The sequence below is a fragment of the Idiotropiscis lumnitzeri genome, chromosome 4, assembly GCF_059441095.1.
Source record: "Idiotropiscis lumnitzeri isolate Australia: NSW breed Sydney's pygmy pipehorse chromosome 4, RoL_Ilum_1.0, whole genome shotgun sequence".
Taxonomy (NCBI): domain Eukaryota; kingdom Metazoa; phylum Chordata; class Actinopteri; order Syngnathiformes; family Syngnathidae; genus Idiotropiscis; species Idiotropiscis lumnitzeri.
The window spans coordinates 15001159-15022505 of NC_142394.1; the positions used below are offsets into that span (position 1 = coordinate 15001159).

The 21347-nt window shown below is 41.4% G+C and overlaps 1 protein-coding gene across 5 annotated transcripts in view; it reads right to left on the minus strand.

Annotated features, from left to right (window-relative positions):
• Window positions 1–21347, minus strand: part of enox2 (ecto-NOX disulfide-thiol exchanger 2) — a 167142-nt gene that overhangs the window by 43744 nt on the left and 102051 nt on the right. For all 5 annotated transcript variants that reach the window (XM_088294326.1, XM_088294323.1, XM_088294328.1 and 2 more), the window contains 2 exons: window positions 21022–21153; window positions 4502–4657 (listed from right to left, as the gene is read on the minus strand). In XM_088294326.1, the coding sequence (XP_088150452.1) occupies window positions 4502–4657; window positions 21022–21139 (274 nt within the window). In that variant the 5' untranslated portion in view covers window positions 21140–21153. The remainder of the gene's footprint in view (window positions 1–4501; window positions 4658–21021; window positions 21154–21347) is intronic.

Consider the following 21347-nt stretch of genomic DNA (forward strand, 5'->3'; position numbering starts at 1 on the left):
TCCCCGCTGCGCCCGGCCCGCCGCAGCTCCAAATCCCTGCTTCGGCGGTGCCAGACGGCCCGCCGCCAACCCAATTCCCTGTCCCGGCGGCGCCCGAGGACACGCCATTGCTTCCCGTCACTGCCTCGGCGGTGCTCGACGATCCGCCGTCGCCCCAAGCTCCTTTTTCGGCGGAACTCGACGATTCGCCGGCGCTCCAGTTTCCTGCCTGGGCGGTGGACGACGACCCACCGTCGCTTCTCGTCTCTGTCACAGCGGCTCCCGACGAAGCGCCGCCGCTCCACGTTCCTGTCTCAGCGGGGTTGGAGGACCAGCCGCCGTGCCACGTTCCGGTCTCGGCGGGGTTCGAGGACCAGCCGCCGCTCCACGTTCCTGTCTCGGCGGGGTTCGAGGACCAGCCGCCGCTCCACGTTCCTGTCCCGGCGGGGTGCGATGACCTGCCGCCGCTCCACGTTCCTGTCTCAGCGGGGTTGGAGGACCAGCCGCCGTGCCACGTTCCGGTCTCGGCGGGGTTCGAGGACCAGCCGCCGCTCCACGTTCCTGTCTCGGCGGGGTTCGAGGACCAGCCGCCGCTCCACGTTCCTGTCCCGGCGGGGTTGGAGGACCAGCCGCCGTGCCACGTTCCGGTCTCGGCGGGGTTCGAGGACCAGCCGCCGCTCCACGTTCCTGTCTCAGCGGGGTTGGAGGACCAGCCGCCGTGCCACGTTCCGGTCTCGGCGGGGTTCGAGGACCAGCCGCCGCTCCACGTTCCTGTCTCGGCGGGGTTCGAGGACCAGCCGCCGCTCCACGTTCCTGTCTCGGCGGGGTTCGAGGACCAGCCGCCGCTCCACGTTCCTGTCCCGCGGGCACTCGACGATCATCCGCCGCTCCAAGTTCCCGTCCCGCCGGCGTTCGACGACCAGCCACAGCTCCACGTTCCTGCTTCGGCGGGGCTCGATGACCTGCCGCCGCTCCACGTTCCTGTCTCGGCGGGGTTCGACGACCAGCCGCCGCTCCACGTTCCTGACTCGGCGGGGCTGGACGACCAGCCGCCGCTCCACGTTCCGGTCTCGGGTGCGCCCGGACGTCCGCCTGAGTGTTCACGGGTGGACTTGTTGATCGGGCCTCCCGGACGCCCGCCTGAATGGCCCCGTCGGGACTCGCTGGTCTGGCCCCCTGGACATCCGCCAGACTGGCCTAGTTCGCGGGCCTTGGTCCCGCCTCCCGGACGTCCGCCCGAATGGCCCCGTCGGGACTCGCTGGTCTGGCCCCCTGGACATCCGCCAGACCAGCCTAGTTCGCGGGCCTTGGTCCCGCCTCCCGGACGTCCGCCCGAATGGCCCCGTCGGGGCTCGCTGGTCTGGCCCCCTGGACATCCGCCAGACCGGCCTAGTTCGCGGGCCTTGGTCCCACCTACCGGCCCCCTTCCGCCCACCCTCGTTCTTGGACTTGGTTTCATTTTTGACTGTTTTCGTTTGGGACGTCTGGAAGCCGTCCCTTGAGGGGGGGGTACTGTCATGACCCGTGTCTGCCACGTCAGTGTTTTTGTTGTTATTTTCTTCCCTCCTTCCTGCCATGTGCCTTTTGTTATTGTTTTCATCACCTCCCTGCCATGTGCCTTTGTTATTGTTTTCGTTCTCACCAGCTACGCACCTGTTCCTAGTCATCATCACGCACCTGTTCCTAGTCATCATCACGCACCTGCTTCCCATCTGCTCCCCTAAGTACCCGGACTATTTAAACCTTCCAGACCGACAACGCAGTGTCGGGTCATTACCCTGTTTGCCTCCTGTTGCCACGTCACCTCGGACTCTCACGACTTGCGCTTCGCTCCCGTTGTTGTACTTGTCTTCGTTCCCTGTCCGCCTGGCTCGTTCCCGTCTTGTGTTTGGTCCTTGTCATCGTCCAGTTAGTCTCGTTCAGTTGCCTGTGTTGTTTCTTTGCCCACGCCCCGTTGTTCGTCCCCACCAAGCTCCACAATAAATCTCCTTAAAGCTTCACCTACCCCTGCTTCCTCGCTTCTTGGGTCCACCTCCTCATCGCCGCAAGGCGACTCCTGACAATAAATGAGTGTTACTTCATTTGTAGTAAAAAAAAAAAGACATTCGTGCTGGTTTAAGAGTTAAATTGAGAGCAGAAACTTGGCTTTCTTGACGAAAATCAACCCTATCATCTGTTTCTTCAGATGTCGGCTTCTTTGTCGGCTCGCCGGGAGATTAAGTGCTTTACGTGACATATTGTGAGATGTGAGGCGAGGCGGGAACTGAAGAGCAAGGTGAGAGGAAAATAGAATATGGGACCCAAAAAAAAAAAAAGTCCATAATCAGAGTGATAAATAAAACCACATAGAGTTCAAAAATAGACAAGCAGATTTTGGGAGTTTTTAAAGTGGAAAGCAGGTGAAGCTCGACTTTAATAAATCGCCTTTTCCCGCCACACTAGAGTATACTCCCAATAGCAGTTTACCATTATTCCACTATGTATGTTTATTTAAATCAACTCTCAAATATGACACGATCAAGAGCTTTTTATCTCCTTGAAGACGACAATGAGAAGTCCCGATGAGCAAACTTTTCTTCTGAGAATGGAGCCAAGGTGCTAACCAGTGACAGCGCCGCCGTTGTGACTCGCAGTAATTGGGGAGGTGGAAGGGAGATAAATACCGCTTCACACTTGTAGACTGAATAAACAAATGTGACCTGGAAATATCACAAGCTTGCTTTTGCGTGTGACTGTGAACCCTCATTATGGGCTGACTTGATGCTAAAAGAAAAACAGCACACGTTTTATCTCTTAGAATAACTGCTCGAGTCAGAACTGAACCCATTTTCCTTTTTTTTGTATCCTGGGCATTTGATGACTAAATATTCACTCACATCCTCCAAAAATGTTTTCTACTGGGTCTTAACAAAACTGCATTTGCAAAAACTAAAAAACAAATCAAAAAAACAAAACACGACAACAACAAAATTAAAGATATTTCTTCTTACGAGGCCATTTTTGAGCATGTTTTCCCTCAAAAATCTTAAAAAAACGTATTATAAACTGTGACTGACCTTCTATTTCAGGTTACGAGTACGTTTATCTTAAAAGTAAGAAGGAAGGGTAGCAGTGATATCACAGGTCAAGAGTGTGAGAATAACCATAGTACCAAAAATGGAACATAAAGCAACAGAGGAAAGGCTTCGTCAGTATGACATCGGCGACACAATTAATTAAATACAGCTTCAATACCGTTTTAAAATACATACACAGATGAATTTCACTTAGATGATTGTAATCTAAGTAGCATATGTGACTCACACGTAATGGCTAATGACTAGAATGAAAATAACCACAGAGTAGCTTGACAACCTATTTACAGTCTGCCAAATGTAATTAACGGATGCGTCTTATTCTACTTATATGATATGAAAAGTGTGCACTATTTCTTTTTTTAATGCACGTATGCTGATGTTCAAGAAGGCTTTACTTGAAGAAGAATTACATTTTTATTTAAGAAGTAGAAGGTCCCTCTACTGACTGGAGAAAGATGGTATCATTAGTAAAAGGAGAGAAAAAAAGTGATACTGTAGATAAACAAAAATCTTATTTTAAAACAAACCCATGCAAACAGATTGGAATTTTCAAGGTTTAAAACTGATATATTTAAATAATGACAAAAATTGATGTTAGCTGAAATCTTTGTGGAGTAAAAGATGAAAAAAAAAAAAAAAACGGAAACATAAAAGGGTCATAAATTCAAACATGCCTGATCTGATACTATGACACTGATACCAATTTACAATCCTGACATATTGTCTACTACACTGTGACACTCCCAGTTGAAGTTTGCTGTGAAAGTAACACAAATAAAGAGAATCACATAGTGTATATAGCTGGCGTCCCTTTTGGTAAGTTTGATATTTTTTCAAAAATCTATATTATTGGCGTCATTTTTACAAATTATTGACCAATCTAGTGTATTGAAAATGGCTTGCTCATTGGTGATTTCATCTTAATGGTTGAACAAATATGGGGTAATTATTTTGGAGGTAGAAGGTTTTCGGCCCGTAGCCAGTGATATTTAACAAAATGCAGATTCATCTTACAAAAGTCCACTTAAATAAAATCTGATACATAAGCTGCAGACTGGTGTCACAGGTAATATAACAACATTCCTTCAACTCTTTTCATCATATCTACAATTTAACTGCATGTGCATGTGTGCACCACACCGCCCTCCGGAGGCCAAGGCAAAGAAAACAGAAGCGCCGCGTCTGAAATGTGACAATACTTCAAGGTCAGATTTTTGTAAATGTGATATATTTTAGTGAAACAAATGCCATGTTCAATAAAAAAATATTTGATTCAAATAACCATGATCAAGAATCAGTATCTGGTATGGAGGAGTATTCAGATATAATGCTCAGCGGCGCAATGTTTGTATTGGCCCTGTTGCTTTTTCCTTTTGAATAATCCTAATAGCAAATTTGACAAGAGGATCAGTGTAGCGGTGCGGTACGGTTATAGAGTGACTCACTGGGGTTGGGGGGGAAAAGCGTGCAGGTCTTGCAGTGGATGATCTCTTTGACGACAGGCACGTCGTGCGACAGGGGCGCGGGAACCATGCCCAGACCGGGCATCAAGGGGTTTATAGGGGTGATCCCGGCCATCATCCCGAGGCTAGGGTCGAAGTCTGGGAGGAAGAAAGACGCTGGGATCAGCTCTTGCAGGAATTTCATACAAAGTGACAATGCACGATCATATTTTTCCTGACAGTTGAAAAAAAAAATCATTGTGTATTGATTGCGTGGTTATCCCCATTCATAACTAAATAATGCTGCAAACAATATATATTATTAAAACTTTGGCAAGGTGAGTGCGTTGTGTGACACGTTTCACTGTTGTTGCTGCTGCTGGGAGTTTGATTTCCTCCGGTACACACGACAACCACGATAATTAACAAACTGTTCATTCATTCATCTAAGGCCTCTCTGACTGTGTCAGTAGCAACGGAGCAGTTGGTTCGGCAGGCAATATTTTACATACAATATGCTAGATTGTGCATTTATACTTCATGCAATGAACAGTGAGTGCCTAATATATCAACTGCTATTTTGGTACTTCTTCAAATAAGATACGTCAGTGACTTTCAAAATCATCTGTATTTTATTTCATTGTCATTCCATAATAATGTATATTTTATTTTACATTAAATAGTATAATTCATTTCTTGTGACTATGTGTAAGGGGAGCTTGAGTGCCACGAAAGAAAATAAAATGAAGACATTATATTTTTGTTCTTCCAAGGTTTAGATTAAATTCTTAAAAATAAAATAAAATATTTCTACTAATTATTAATTAAATTATAAATATGTGACATTACACACCATCATAATTGTTGCGGCTTTTTTAATTATCAGTTTACAACATATTCGTAAAAAAAAGAATATTCACAATAAAAAAAAAGCAGCATATTTTTGTATTTTATACAATTTTCAATTAAAGGATCATTATGAATACATTTACATTGAATTAGAATAAAATATTATATTATAATATTTGAGAAAATAAGTCAAGTCTATTCATTTGAATCAAATACAATTGGACAATTATTTAAAATTTGTCCAAAAACCCTTCCGGTTTCCATTGAAAAGTCATCTCAGGCATGCTGTATTTTTCATGGCAGGAGTTAAGCCGCATTGTGACAGATATATTCAAGGACTCAACGATAACATTTTTACTATTTGTGCCATAACAATGGCAAATATATCGCTTCCATTTCCAAGCAGACTCATTTGGATGTGCAGTAAATCCCATGCAGGCCAAGTTACATATACAGCACTAAATGGAAATAGATCCTATAATTCCTTATAAATGAAGGGAGTGGGAGAATAGAGGCATTAGCACATTAAAGGTGCAGACTTGGAATAGATCCCTGGAGCCAGCGCGGATGTAATAAATGCGCAAGTTATAAAACAAGCGGCAATAATGAGTGGAGAGAAATAGAGTAGTGCGCAAATTGTATCAGGCCATGGCGCTTTGCCAATAAATCGCTTTGAATTGAATTGAAGGAGACTCGAGTAACATGAAGGGAATACTGCAAAATTCTATTCAGATACATATCGAACGGAAAGCAAGAGTGTAACGGGGAAATGCGTCGCACCACCTTGAGAAAGGGGCGCCGCCGCGTCTGTGCATAACATTTGCCGGTGTCATTCAAGAAGAGCATGGTAATAAAGTTGATTTCCTCCCAACGAGGTCCTTCATTTCCATTTGTGTGGTACCGCTCCAGGATATGTTTCATCACCAGCATACTATTATTGCTATTATTATTCCCTCCCTACTCATTACGACATACTCTATGCCAAAATGTGCACATCACACATTTATATTGAAGAGATGTGTTTATACAGCCTTCCAGTAGACAGCAGGTTGTAATTTACGCAATGTGAAGTATTAATCATGTCGAATTATTCAGTTTTCATGCTAATATGGTATGTAAAGCAATAGATTGCTATTCCCTTTGAAATTGTGAACGGTGAGAGATGAAGTCACTCAATTGAAATTATTAGAAATTATACAAATGAGTACATCGCAGCATATCGTACAAATTCAGCGCAGAGCACCAAAGTGGCAACAAAACTGTTTGAGACTGGCCAGTTAAACCAGATGGATCCCAAATAGTGGCTCATTATTTAAGTCAATTTAGAAAAATATATTCAATTAGTAAATGCATTTTTATATTACACAAACATATGGTTACTTCAAATACACAGCTCAGTATATGCCTCAGAAAATAATAAGAGGTATGTTTCATTAAGTTCATTTAATTTCTTTTTAGAGCGTGTGTGTTAGTCTTCGTTAGGTTTCATTTTTCATAAATGCTTTTATAAATATGGAGTATTTGTCGAGTGCAAGACTAAAACAAAGGCCACTAAACTTGTAAACTACAATTCCCAAATGATTGCTCAAACCACCTTCTTCTGTACAGCCGTAGATTTTCATAAGAACCGTTTAAACGTGCTTGAAACACATTTACATTGAACTAAACACAGTGCGAGACTGTGATCAACAATTTTTATGAATATGGCCGGAGGGACGAGCCCGGAGGGTCGAGACCGCGGCCGGAGGGCGGGGGACTGACTGCCAAAAAAGGGTCAAGTGCCCAGCTCTGCTGATTTGTATAGACACCATTTTTATTTATATGGAAAATAGTCATTTTCTTTCACTATTTTTCTATCTATCACTATTTCACTATTTTTTTGTTTTGTTTTGAATATTTTTGAGTGAAGCAAATGCAGGTTTTGGGAAGTGCTACTTCAACCTCTTGAGAACTTTTTTTCACTGAGAAATCGGTATTATTGAGTTGTTTACCTCAAGGTAAGTTTGTTGATTTTTATAGATTTTCATATATATAAAGAAAGTTTATCAGAATGAACTCGGGCCTCTGTGAAAGCCACAGGCCTACACTCTCAAACTCATTTGGAGTTATGTTTCTATCTGCTACAGGCAGGGTTTGAGATATCAATTATTTTGAAGGCGTTGAATTTTTGGGAAAACGTCAGGTTTTAGAGGGTGATTCTAATGTCGCCCTTATATTTTGGAGGGGTGTTTCGCTCAGTAATTTAGGCCTTAATGGGTTAACAGTAAATTTCTGTAATCCTCCATATTAACATATTACATTTTATTTGTGCTGGAACAAAATATATAAAAAAAAACTTTTACTTTGGAAAATAATAATTTTATAAGTAAATATTTTTGCCCTGAGCTGAGTTGAGTTTTTTCTGACACGTTACAGACAAAACCAGTTTCTTAATTCAATTATGTTTGTGCATTTCAACACTGTCAACTTAATAAGAATGTGTAAGAAATGTCATTTTTTAATAAAATTAGGGAAACACTTTTTTTTTTTATCCTATCAATAAACATAATCATTGACAGATTAATTGTTGTTAATATTCCAAAATACACAACACTAAACTGAAGCCCACTGGTTGTTGGCGGGCTTTCTTTAAGACAACGCTGTCAATGATGCATTTTCATACAAAATAAACGCTTGTTATCTTAGCGTTGGTGGAAAGACCATATGGCCATTAAGAGAGGTGTTCCAGTGGAACAGCAAAAACCAGAAGAAGAAAGAAGATGCCTGGGTCCACCCAGGACACAACACACGTCATCCTTTTAACTTGTCTTATCTTTGCGCTTCAGACTGTGCATCCTCGCATTGACTGCCAACGACATCTTCCTCGCGGACGAACGGCCGCGTTTTATCAAGAGCGCGACGATGCGCATCTTTCGACCACTCGTTCCTTCTGCTGACTGGAGGTTCGTTCAACATAATTCCATTTGGAGCTGGCCATCAATCACATGTGAAATATGAACACATTCACGCGCCCACTCGTTTCTCCTCGTCCGTGCCTGACGTGAATGCTGCTCGTAACAGGTGGCGGTCGGGGACGACATGGACGCTTTCGGTCTAATATTCTTTAATGAGTCGAGATGGTCCCGCCACATGGACCACCAGCAGGGTGTGTAATATGCTTCTCTCAATCTCGGACACCATCATTGGATTTCTATATCAACACGCCAGCCTTCATTTTTCTTTCATGCTTCTTGAGACCAGCAGCAGAGATGCTAAAAAAAAAATGATTCCATCAAGTTGATCTTCGCTAAAAGGAAACGACTTGACCTTTTTCTTACCTTCTTGATCTCATAGCTTTTACCTCCAAGCTAAAGAATATATTACAATGTTTCCATCAAGTGTTAAGTTTAGTTGAGTTTCACATTGTTCGCCCTGGGAAACTATAAATCCTGATCTGGCTCGCTGTATGACTCCGAAGTAGGTGTCATAGAATCATACTGCACTGTTTATACCATAAAGATCAAACCTTTTGGGACGTCTGCTCAGTCAGCATCTCGCAGGTTAAACCTTTCTTTCTTATCTTACTATGTTTTATGGACAGTTGTCACAGCACTCGGAACATTTGTTTTTACATATAAATCCAATTATTATCATCACGATACTCAAATTCACAATTTTTTTGTTTGTCCACATGTGCACGATGTTTTTGATGTGGTGGCAGACAGTTCCCTAGGGCTCAACCAGGACAACACTGATGTGGAGAGAGAGAAACATCTCAAAATGACAATTTTCTTTTACTCAATCATACAAAGTTAAAAATGGTGATCATAATCTATGACTTTGAGCTAAATTCTATTTCACATGCTGATGACAGTGAAAACCTTATTTCATAACTTAAAAAAACATTGCCAAAGTCTGTCTGTTTCGCTGTCATGAGAAAACACAGGCGCTAATGCACGCTTTTATATCCAGCAGTATTGATTACAGCAACACTCGCCTTTTTTGGTCGTCCGGAAAAAACCCCCCCAAAAAAACAAACTATGAGTAACTTCGAATTACTGCAGAATTCAGCAGCCCGTTTGCTGACAGACCAGAAGGAGAGCACATTACAATGTTTTCAGAGGCTCTGCATTAGCACTGTGTGTTTCACGATCGATTTTTAAGGTTCTTTTTAGTAATTTATAAAACCCTCCATAGTCTCGGTCCCGGTTTTCTTTTAACTGTCCTCGTTTGTGGAACAGCCTACCAGTCGGGGTCAAAGAAAACGTCGATATTTTTAGAAGGCGGGATTGGTTTGTGTCTTATAGCACATTTTGTATAGTTGTATTACATTGGGGACATCTTTTTCTAAATCAAAAATGTAGTTCAATAGTCAAAGTACTTATTCCTGAGAAAACGAGTAACCCCTTCTCTGCTTTTATATGCTTTGTCAAAGAGCATCAGTGCAAAAACCTGATATTAGCCATGCGAGGCAGCCCTGCCTTGGAAACAAGTCTATCGTATGATTTTCTCTAATCGTAGACAAGACTATCGGTGCTGGTTGTAAATGTTCATTTCAAGACAGCCTTTTAGTAATATCTTGACGTTGCCTGAGAATTTGTTGAAGAGTGATGGGTGGCGCTCTCGTAAATGTGATGTCGTATTGAAAGTATTGCTACACCAAAGCCTCGGTACCCCAAAAAAGTGTTCATAATACTGACTTTTTCAACAAGGCGAAATGTAGCATGTAGCCAAAAGCATAAACAGTTCTCTGTGCCGTTTTCAATGTGTTTGGGTCAGGCGTCTTTAACTATTATGTAATTTTACTTTTTTTTTTCTTACATCCAACCATTTTCTATAGCATAAGGTGACTTTAAAGAATGCATATTTATACATCCCCTATTCATCTATCCATCCTTTTCTTCCCCTTATTAAAGTCACAGGTGAGTTGGAGTCAATTCAGACTTTGGGTGAGAGGTTAGGGTACAGTCTGCATTGGTCGCCAGTGCACCCATAGACAATCATTGAGAGACACTCACATTTTCACTGATGAGCAATTTAGAGTCTTCAATAGACTCCAGAATAATCAAATCCTGGAACTCCAGAACTCTGTGGCCCAAAAAGTCAGCAGAAGGTTTACATTGGACCTGAAGTGATACAGCTTCATGACGATGACAATATGTGCTGAGGGGGAAAAAAAAAAAAATCACTTAAAGACAAAATCAAGCACCGCCCTTTTCCAGCTGGTGCTCGTAGTAAAAGAGAGCCAAAATCCTGTTATCCTGTAGTACATCGGAGTCCTCATCATTTTAGACAATAGGCGCACAAATAAATTGCCTGAAGGACTTAAGTGGACTGAAGTGTATTGCTTGATGGAAATAACCTAAAAACACCCTCCATGAAAGGGAAGGGGTGTCATGAATCCCATTTTAGTATCTCTACACCCAACCCTCCATCTCTATTTTCCAGCATACACATGTCGGATACGCACAGTCTTTTCCTCTCCACTCTGTCCGCCTCCACACTCTGCCTAAACCTCTTGGCACCTTCCCAACGCTGCTCCCAGGCAGTCAGCAGAAAGGGACACCGCAGTCCATCCAAAGATGGGAAATGCGCTTACGGCAAAGCAATGACCTCCCAGATAATGTGTGATGTTAATCCAGGTGAGCGACAGAAAAAAAACACATTGTGCTCCACATTCATTTTCAGGAATGGCAGTCGGCTGATGCGTTATGAGGTTTGACATATATTTCACTACAGTAGGAGTGAGTGTGTTTTTTGTATGTGTGTGCGCACGGCGGGGAGGGGATGAGGACGAGTAGGATGCAGCAGACAAAGGAGTAGTTGTTTATTCAAGGAACAATCGTTTATCCCCGGAGCCTGCTTATCGCGTCTCCGCAGTGCATTTGAGCATAAGTATGTGCATCTAAATGAAGCCTGATAAACTTGGAAATATATTTGTGTAAAAATGAAAATACTTTTGCCACGGGGAAAAGGAAGTTTGTGAGTGGAATATGATTTTGTTAAGCCCACGCATCTTTCAAAATATCAAATGCTACATTGCTGTGAAAGTGCACACCATGTTTATTAACATGTTGTATAGCATACAATGCAAGATGGTTTGGGTATTTAAATATTTACATGTAGACTTCCTGATTGTATACCCTATGCTAGTGACTTGAGGGATCCCACAGGGGTCCATTCTAGGGAAACCTTTTTTTCAATCTTTACAGGATGTCCCTGGGCTAGGCTGAGTATTAACAACGATGCCAAATCTTACTGACAACGGATGAATATGTGCCTTTGAACTGTCTCTGTCACCGATTCCAACCAAGCACTGTTTGGATGCAAAGAAACTTTCTTTCTGAAGTCAGATAAGGCTGAAGTCATTGTCTTTGCCCTCCTCCCATAACAAACAAACCCCAAAAATATCTTACATGTTAAAATAGAATTTCTTACTCAGAAACCTTAAAACTGGGATTGAAAGGCTGGTGTAACAATGAGCTCAGACCCAAACTTCTAAAATCTCTAAACAGTGACAAAGAATCAAGAATAACATCAGCCTTTTACAACTCAAAAACGTTGATACAGGTTAACTGTGTAAATCCTACTAACTGACCTGGACAGACCAAGACACACATTTATCTCCTGACCAGAACCAGGCAATACGACCATCCCAGACCCAGACAACCACAACGACATGTGGTGCCCAGAGTTAGACCTAAACACGTTGAAGCTGCATTTCAATTCCAGACAGCTAAAAAATATGGAACAGCCTACTGATGACCTGAGACAAATCAACAATATGATAATTAATTGTGTGCGTTTATCTGGTCTTTGTTTTTTAATTTTTTTGTAAAGCACTGTAAATTGCCCGTGTATAAACTGTGCTCAACTCAACTCAACTCAAGTGTATTTATTGAGCACTTTAAGACAGCCAGTGGGGCATACAAAGTGCTGTACATGGAACAACAACCATTAATACAACATAGACAGCTAAAACAATAGATTAATAACCAAAAAGATAAAAAAAAGCTCAAAACACTATAACAAACCAACCAAAATCCAAAGACAGAAAATGTGATGAGGTAAGACAACTTTTAAGGATGGGCAATGATGCGGCTTGCCTAATGCTAAGCGAGAGGTCATTCCAAAGAGAGGGACAGAAAATGGAAAAGGGTCGTTCCCCTCTGACACCTTAGACAGGTGTGAAGGCGTGAAGGAGCTCAGAGAGATAAAGTGGGGCGAGGCCATATCAAGATTTAAAAACAAATAAAATAATCTTAAAAAGATGTATACCGTAAAATATACATGGAAGGGATGTCAGAGTTGCAGTCACAATTAAGTATGCCTTAGCTTGCCTTGCCTGTATGATACAGTAGCAAAGAAAAGGACTTTCATAGGGGACCGGCCTATCTAGTATTAAAATAAATAGATCTATTCCTCAGACGAGGAAAGTGTGTCATAAACTTTGAAGAGTATTATCATTAAACACTGTGATCAATAGAGAAAAGCTACATGCACCAATATGACCTTTAGCTACTGCAGCCTCTGCGTTTCAGACCAAAATAAATCGGGTTCTTGCTTTAACTATAATAGATCCTAATAATATCAGAAACATTGGCATCAGAGCCATAGCTTCACCGTTGTAATAAATGATGTTTGACATTTTTTGCAGCGGGTCCAATTTGTTCTTCTCACTTAGATGAGAAACTAATGCAAATTGGAAATGTTTCACGCAGAACAAGTTGCTAAAATGAAGTCTCGACAAAAAACAATGAATTCATATTCAGAATTTATGTTTGGGCCATGGTCAGAAGTGAAATTTAATCCGAGATGAGACTGAGGCCAACAAGAAAAAAAAAGCGTTGTGGCAAAGTCGAGACTGTGAGGAATAAACAAATGCCATCATTTGTGTTTATTTTTGTCATTTCTAGCAGCGTACCCTCAAATGCTAATCAAATGTTTGGCTGACTAGATACGAGAAATAGTACGGCGTACCACCTTGTTGTAGTAAAGCAGCAACAGCTTGTGAAAAAGGACCATTGGCTACTGGTTATGTTCCTACACTTAAACACTCATATGGTGACTTTTGGTACCTACTTGACTCAACTACCCTTGCGACTGGTGTTTTTCCACTGTCAAAAGCAGGTACTATTTGAAGTATTTAGTCAGGGATCTGATGTAAAACCCGAAAAGGTGACGTTGGTTGACCACATTTGTCACGCTAACAATGTGCATTCCCCGCTGCTGTGCGTTAACTCTCGACGTTGCTGTATCCTACTCCAAGGTCGTTGCTCTTTGCTGTCAGTCTCCATTTGAACAGAATGTAAACGAATAAAAATGTTTCTCAAACATCCCGAATCCCTGTCGCTCATGCACAGGGGGAATTCAAATGAGGAAACCACAGTGATGGCGTACCAGAAATCCAGTCATGCTACGCTTTGAAGCTGAATTGCTGGTAGGAGCCCCGACGCTCAACAAGTAAAGCGATCCTTAAATGACCTTTGGGTACAAAGCCTGCAGAACTGTAGAACACAATTTACAGTATAGCTGGCCATCTGGTTCTACTTGAATTCTGGATGGGCTTCAGTGAACACAGGGCAAAGGACGGGTGAATAATGAGGACTGCTCCTGGAAGAGGATGTCTTCTCTATGTCAGATGTCATAGATGTTGGAACCAGATGTTGGCTATGCATACAAACAGTGGGAAGCTTGACTTTTCTATGGACTTTTCACGCACGTAGCGTCGCTCTCGATCGGTGAATCACTTGTGTCGTCAAAATGGAAATTATATTATTCGCTAAATGATATTCATTTCATTGCATTATAATTGTAATCTATTTTTAGCATTGATTATCACCGAACAATGTTTTCAAGGTAGCGGCAGTCCTGCGTTCCAGCCTTGAGAAGGACAAGGCCACATACTCTGGTTTCGTGGTTGCTATGCCAACACATACATTTGAGATGAATTTCTTTGACTACATGTCCACGAGTGTGAGTTTGAGCACAAAACGTTCAGACAAACTTCAACCACGTAGCTTTAACAGGTATCTTGTATAAGTCTTGGCAGCGACAAAGCCAAACTGCAAAGCAGTTCCCAAGGACGACAAACAAAAATGCATGGTATTAAATAGCTAAAATGATCTCCCACAACTTTGACAGTTTGCAGTTTCTAACAGATTGTGTAAAAGCAGAAACTTGCTCTATTAGGGGCTCCCGTACTTTATTGTTTGTAGATCCCCCAACATGCTATAAACCTCCACTTGTATTCAACCCGCACACCGTCTGTCACATAAAAACAATTTTCTCAAACAGATTCCGACTAGAAAAGAAAAAGTTATCTTCAGCCAGAAGATTGCAGCTGCAACGACTATGACGGTAAGAAATACATCAATACGACTCTTCAACCATTCCATTTTACTGGGAACAATACGACACAAACAAGCCTCACATTTTCCATTCTGACCTTGGCCGTTATTTTATTCAGTACTTTTGACACAAGGCTTCTGCTGCGTCCTTTGTTTGTAGATTGTCAGCTTCTATTTAAACCTTGTCACCCCGCTCTCCTTTTCCATCTTGAAAAGTTTTCCTCATTATGTGTGCTGACACTCGGCTGTACAAGAAGCATCGACTGACACTGCATTCAGAACAAAACTGGGAACGACATCAAATATCGTCTGATGAAAATCCTACCTACACTATGTGATGATTTTGACATTTGAGTTCAACATTCAAGTATTTCCATTCACCGCCATATCAGTGCTTTAGTCATCGACTGTACATGCGCTTAAATCACATTTTCCTCCATTCACTAAATATTGGAGAAGAAGGGAAGCTAATTTTGGTGACAATGTTCCCACACCATGTTTGGAACAAGTGCAATTTTACCTTGACTTATGAGTATAATTACAGTGTTCCCTCACTTTTCCCGGGTGATATTTTCCAAGCCCCTCGGAATAGGTACATTTTCACCAAGTAGAGGTTGACTTCTTTTCTTTTCTTTTTTTAATTATTTACCACCATTCTAAATACTTGTTACACTTCATAAATGTAACTTTGAAAAGGTAATATGAAGAATAAATACTGAACACTGGATCCTGCAGTGCATTTTAGGCAAAGGTACAATTCAACCTTTGCTGTTGTTGTGCAAACCAATAAGTTAGTTGCCATGAATCCTGCTCCTGTTAGTCGTTCGTCTTCGACTTCTCTCTTCTTTCAAGACCACAAAGAAGAAAAATGCGACGCGGGAATCTAGTTAAGGTAAGTTGTTTTCAGACAAACTTGAACATTATTGGCTGAGTTATCGCCATACTTGCCCCGCTTGTGGGTGGCTAAGGACTTGGATGTGTGTGCCTTATATTTAGGTTGAAAATACAGATATACTAAGAGTTTGACAACGGATTCAGTAAGCTGAAATATGTCATTTTTTAAAATAAGAAAAAGGAATACATGCGTGAGTATTCTTATATTTTTTGTCTACATGTGCTGCTTCATCATTGTTCAAATAACCATAGCTTAAATTTTTGCATCATCATGACATTGATGCAAGTCCTCAGTCTGTCTGTCGTATTTTGCATCGGTTGTTCGCATTAGGCTTAATAGATTCTTGTGAAGCGAAGCTAAAGTAGGTAGTTGTTTGACAAAAACGTGGATATACTTCAACTGGGAGTGGCAATTAACAGCGTGAAGCCTCTTTTTGAAGAGTTGTTGGCCATGTGCCAAACAGGTGCTTGTTGTGAAGTGAGTTTCATTCACTGACACCATATAGCATTCGTATTCTATTAAAAAAATATTGGTCCAACAATGGCTCGCCTTTTATCAAAATAACCAAGGAAATAAAACATTAAAATCCAGGTGCTGTATTTTGTACAAAAAAAGTGTAATAACATATATTTACATTTATGTTTTTATGAAACACAAACTTCTTCCTTCACTGTTTTCACCACTTGCCTACCTCACACATAACCACTTGCCTGCTGCTTGGTGCGGTTGTTGTGTCACATGGGAGGAATTACAATGCACGTAATTGGTTTGTGAATTTTCATCTACCGAGGACTGTTACTCTATACAGCAGACACCCTGATTGGTTAAAAAAAAAACAATAGCCAACATCATCACTCTTAGCACTCAATAACAAAACTGCAAAAAGACTTCACATTTACACCGCCATCATAATCCTGACATGGAATAACAACATTTACTGAGCTGTACCTCATCCATTGCTGCCGCTGGCCTGACTCCAGTCTCCTCCTCTATCCAAACACTTCACTCATGAAAACATGTGCTCCAAACCTCCTCACAGACACAAACGCTGGCAGCCCCATCCGCAGGAATAAAACTGTCATCATTGCCTCCTTTGTAAACGCTGAAGTGTATTGGAGGCTTTGCCCTTAGGTGGTCTGTTTATTCAGCTCTCTGACTGGACACACGAGCTTGGCCGAAGACGCCGATAAAGATGGAGAACAAGAAAAAAAAAAATTGCGTCTCACAGCGGATGAAATTAAAGGCGAACGTGCAATAAAAGCAGTTGGACGTCCTGTAATGATTGAGAAAAAGCAACTTAAAAAGTGTATACGGGAAAGCAGTAAACACAAAAGACACACGTAAGAGAGAAAATGGAAAAGAACAGTGAATTGTCTCACGGGTGTTTAGAGGTGAAAAGAAAAGATGATGTTCAGTCATGGAGAATCGATAGGTAATCCACCTGGATTAGTTCAAAGTCACAACGGTGGCTCGGGACTGTGTGTGTGCGTGTGTGTGTGTGAGATGTGGCCGAGAAAATGTCTACGAGCAATGTTGGCGCACAAAAGTACGGTAACCAATGCTATCATACATAACATTAAGTCGTAGTATTAATGTCTTCTCAATTATATTTTCATCCCGGGGATCAATACTGGAAATGACAACATGGTCGGTAAATAATTGCCTCAAACCTCAAATTACCAAATGCAAATGCAGAATTATTGATTACAAGTTGTGAATAATTTGTGAGTGGATTTATTTTTATCTTAATCTAAGATATTTAGAGGCACATCATGACCCCAGTAGGAAGCACAATTTTGTGTTTGGACTGCAGAATCGTTGTTCGAAGTTAATTTACACATCATTAAAATTTACTGCGGCACTATATTCTTTATTACTGTATTGAAAAACGGGGAAACACCAAGTCGGCTTTATTGTTTGTCTCGCAAGAAAGCGATGATGTCCTGAATAGACCCAGAGACTGGAGTATTATACAAGGGCTCCTTACTAACACTGTAGGTCACACTTACACGGAATCATAAAACATAAAATTCCGGCTGCAAAATTGAATTGAATAATTTGAGCTACTTTTACACTCTCATTCGCTGACACCCTCATCACTCACCAAGCCCAGATGTTCACAAACATAATGGTATACCGTACGTGAGGATGGTCACCCCAAGTCGACAGAATAATACCTGCAACTCATCGGCACTTGATTGATTGATTGATGCATCACGTTTGAAAGGTTGGAATACATCTCATCTTTATCTTGTGAATGGTCCAAATAGTTACAAGCTGCGGCCACACCTGTTGTTTTGGTAATATTTCACATGGGCCCAGGGTTCACTTTAAACATCTCCGGCGTGAATGGAGATCTGTTTGAGAACCCGCAGAAGGGAAACTATTGATTGTTTTCAAATGAGTGCAGAATGTTCAGGAGGTGAGAACATCAATCAGTGCTCCTGTTTCATCTGCCAATTTGTGTTGTCTCAACTTGATGCACAACGCTGTGTGAATACACGCAGAGCTCAGAATAGGACTGCTAATTTTGCCTGATTAGCACTCTTGTCTGGATTGTGTGGGTGTGAACATAATGTGCTCGCACTCAAGAATAGTTAACCCTTTCTGACTTGTGACATGCTTGCGTCAACAACAAGTTCGATTTACAAAAGCGGCATAATTTAACCCTTCTTCTAAATTCATCCATCATGTTCACGGTCACAGGAATGTTAGAACTTGGGGGCACTAATACTTGGCAGCTAATGTGCTTATCAAATACAGCAGACAGATATAAGGCACATAAAAAGTGGTATACGGGCGCAAATGACATTATGCACTCAGCTAATTTAGCGGCAGCTAACGCTAACGCCAGTGCACATCCATCAGTAGCAGCAAGACTAAACAATAAATGAATAGCACACATTAAATGGCATTGCCACTCACTTCTCATGAATGCACACTTGTAAAGGCACAAAAAAAGGGCATATTCAAAGAGAAACACCTTTGACGGGTCTAAAAAAGCGGGAAATCCATCAAGGGAAAATTCTCATTCATGGAGATGGCAAATTTGAGATGCTGTGATTGTCGTGGATCCTGGTCAAATGGTTTGAACCTTTCAAATTTGCCAAAGCAGTAACGGTACAGATGAGAAGTCTGTCATAGTAAAATGGATGGAATGCAACAAAACATGATGGATACATAACAGATTTTGTCGTGATTAATCAATTATATTGTGGGATATTCAGCCAAATTTGTTTGTTTGTTTGGACAGATCAGGACTCAATGATTGGTACACTGTACACTGCTTGTATATCTTGTTTTAGCTATTCCTCTTCTTGCTCTCTCAATATTTAATGTTTTTGAATGTGTTTGTTATTTTGAAGTTTGGAAAAAAAAAACAATGAATGAACAACTACTTTGTTAATAACACTATTAGACTAATTATATATATATACAGTATTCCTCCAACATCAGTGTATGTTAATGGTTTCCTCCCGTCCAAAACTTCCCGCCGTGTGACGTTTTACGATATGGCGCTTTGATCTCTATTAAGATCGGACTGGGCTTATGTTTCTGGTGGCAACAGTGGCCCTGTTTGTCCAAAACGCAGTGCGGCATGGGATTTGGGCACAATCTTTTTTCTTGATAAGAAGGTCATGCAACAAAATTTGATTTCAAGGAAAAAAAAACCCAAACAATTTGTGCAAACAGAGCTGCAGAAATTTACTATGACCATCTGAGGACTTCATCGAAACTGAAATGGCCCCTGATAGGAGCCACACAGCCGTGCTCAGTTCCCAAGTTGGATTTTTAGCGGCCATATTTGGTTATTAAAAAACAGGTGTTGCTCATTACACTGTTAATTGCGCCACTCCATTCAGGTGTGCAGGCTCACGCCTCGCACTATTGCATGCTGCTGCAGTGGCGAGACTTAATGATGTAGTTTAGAGTCACAGCTAATATCATTAGCAACACGCGTTTTGGCCACAATTAAAAGTTTAAGTTAAGTTTTCCTGTAGACATGCACGCACACACACTAAAGTTGAAGTGGAGACGAAAACATCTGCAGAGGCAAGCTCACATTAAATGTGATATTCAGTCCCACATTTATTTTGCTAGGTTTTTGTCCTCATGTTTGAGCGATTTAGACTTAAATTAAAGAATGCTCAGAAATACTTTGCTTGCATAAAGTGTTATCAAGTTGAAAGTCATGCACGCACCCTATAATAGCATGTTGATTTGTGCCCTGAGGGGGTATGGCCTATGGGTGAGCAACTGCTCCTTGCTAGCGTTCTAAATTTTAATTTTGGTTTGAATCAGGGCTGAATGACTTTCAACAATAATCAAACTATTTTTTTTTTCTTTACCGTAGCTCATTGCGTAAAGGTAAGGAAGGCGATCTCAGCAAAATATTTGCTACTTGGAAGCACAAACCATGGGTCAAACGTTTCCAACATGTCAATAAATCAGGGATTTTGCAACGTAAGACTTGCTTGACTGCTTTTGGAAATTAGCTCCACTATGTTCACAGCTATGTTGTTCCTAGTGCAAGCATTGCACGTGAATCGGGTTGAACTACGCAAGCCACTAAAAAGTATTTAAAAAAAGCCTCCATTAATTGATAAAATCAATTACTCGCCAAGCTCTATCCCATTTTTTACCAATTTTGGAAAAGAAAGCATTTGCATTGGCATCTGGTCTGGTACATTTGAGTCCCGTTTGTTTTAGCACAGAATGACTATTGCTAGCTAGCTTCTGGAGTTAGCTGATAGCTAGCGCCCATATGCTTGAACAAAAAGTTGTTTAACATGGATGTCGTGCTTAATGAATCAAATAAACAAACGAAAAAACGTTTATTTCAAAAGTGCGACTGCCCAAAATGTTAAAAGTAAAACCCGCTGCCATTGGATTGCTATCGAGGTAGGATCGCAACAGAATTTTAGATGACTTAGCAGTTAGTTTAACATTCACACCATGACCATTGCAACCACACAGGAAATGAAGTCAGTCCACTCCCCGCGATGGAAAATGAAAGTGCTCTGACCTCAAGAGCAACTCAAGGAAGAGCTGCTCTTTTCACGAGACCGTTAAAAGAAATGTCCACGTTCACAAACTCACAACAAACAAGACAGGCGAGTTGACTCGTATTTAAGGCTGCATTCTTTTGAGTCTCTTAATCCATTTTTAAATACTGTTTGGTGCTTTATCTTAAATGGAAAATAACCTTAAAGACAATTCAATTAAAAAAATAATTACAAGTTTGATGGCGGGGAACGGAGCAATTCTGGCAAAGCTCCTGGATTAAACATTGCTTTGTCCACTTGAAAGAAACACACAAGGTTATTAAGCTGACAAATGGCACAAGCAGAGAATCATTAAAAAATGTAAAATACTAATTTAAAACAAAATGTGTTGAGTAAAATTGTGCATTCAACCTCAAAGATTTCAATTGCATTGTGTTGGGGTACCTGGCATGAGAGGCTGTCCGGTGATGCTCATTGGGGGCATCCCCAGGTTGTTCATGGCGGTGGCCCACGCGTTGGGGTCTGACATGGGCATCGATATGGAATTGGACTCCATGCTCATGTTATGGATCCCCTCTGAGGAGAGACATAAATAGTACAGGTCAGTGCGAGGAGAATGTTACAACCCAACAAGATGATGCTGATGGAATTTTGGGGGATAGAAGATGAAAAAGAGAAGCACCATCTTGACCGTTTTGAGTTTCAACCACATTGAGTGGAATGAGATAGTCGAAGATAATTCAAACTTTCTGCGAACATGACAGCAAGCA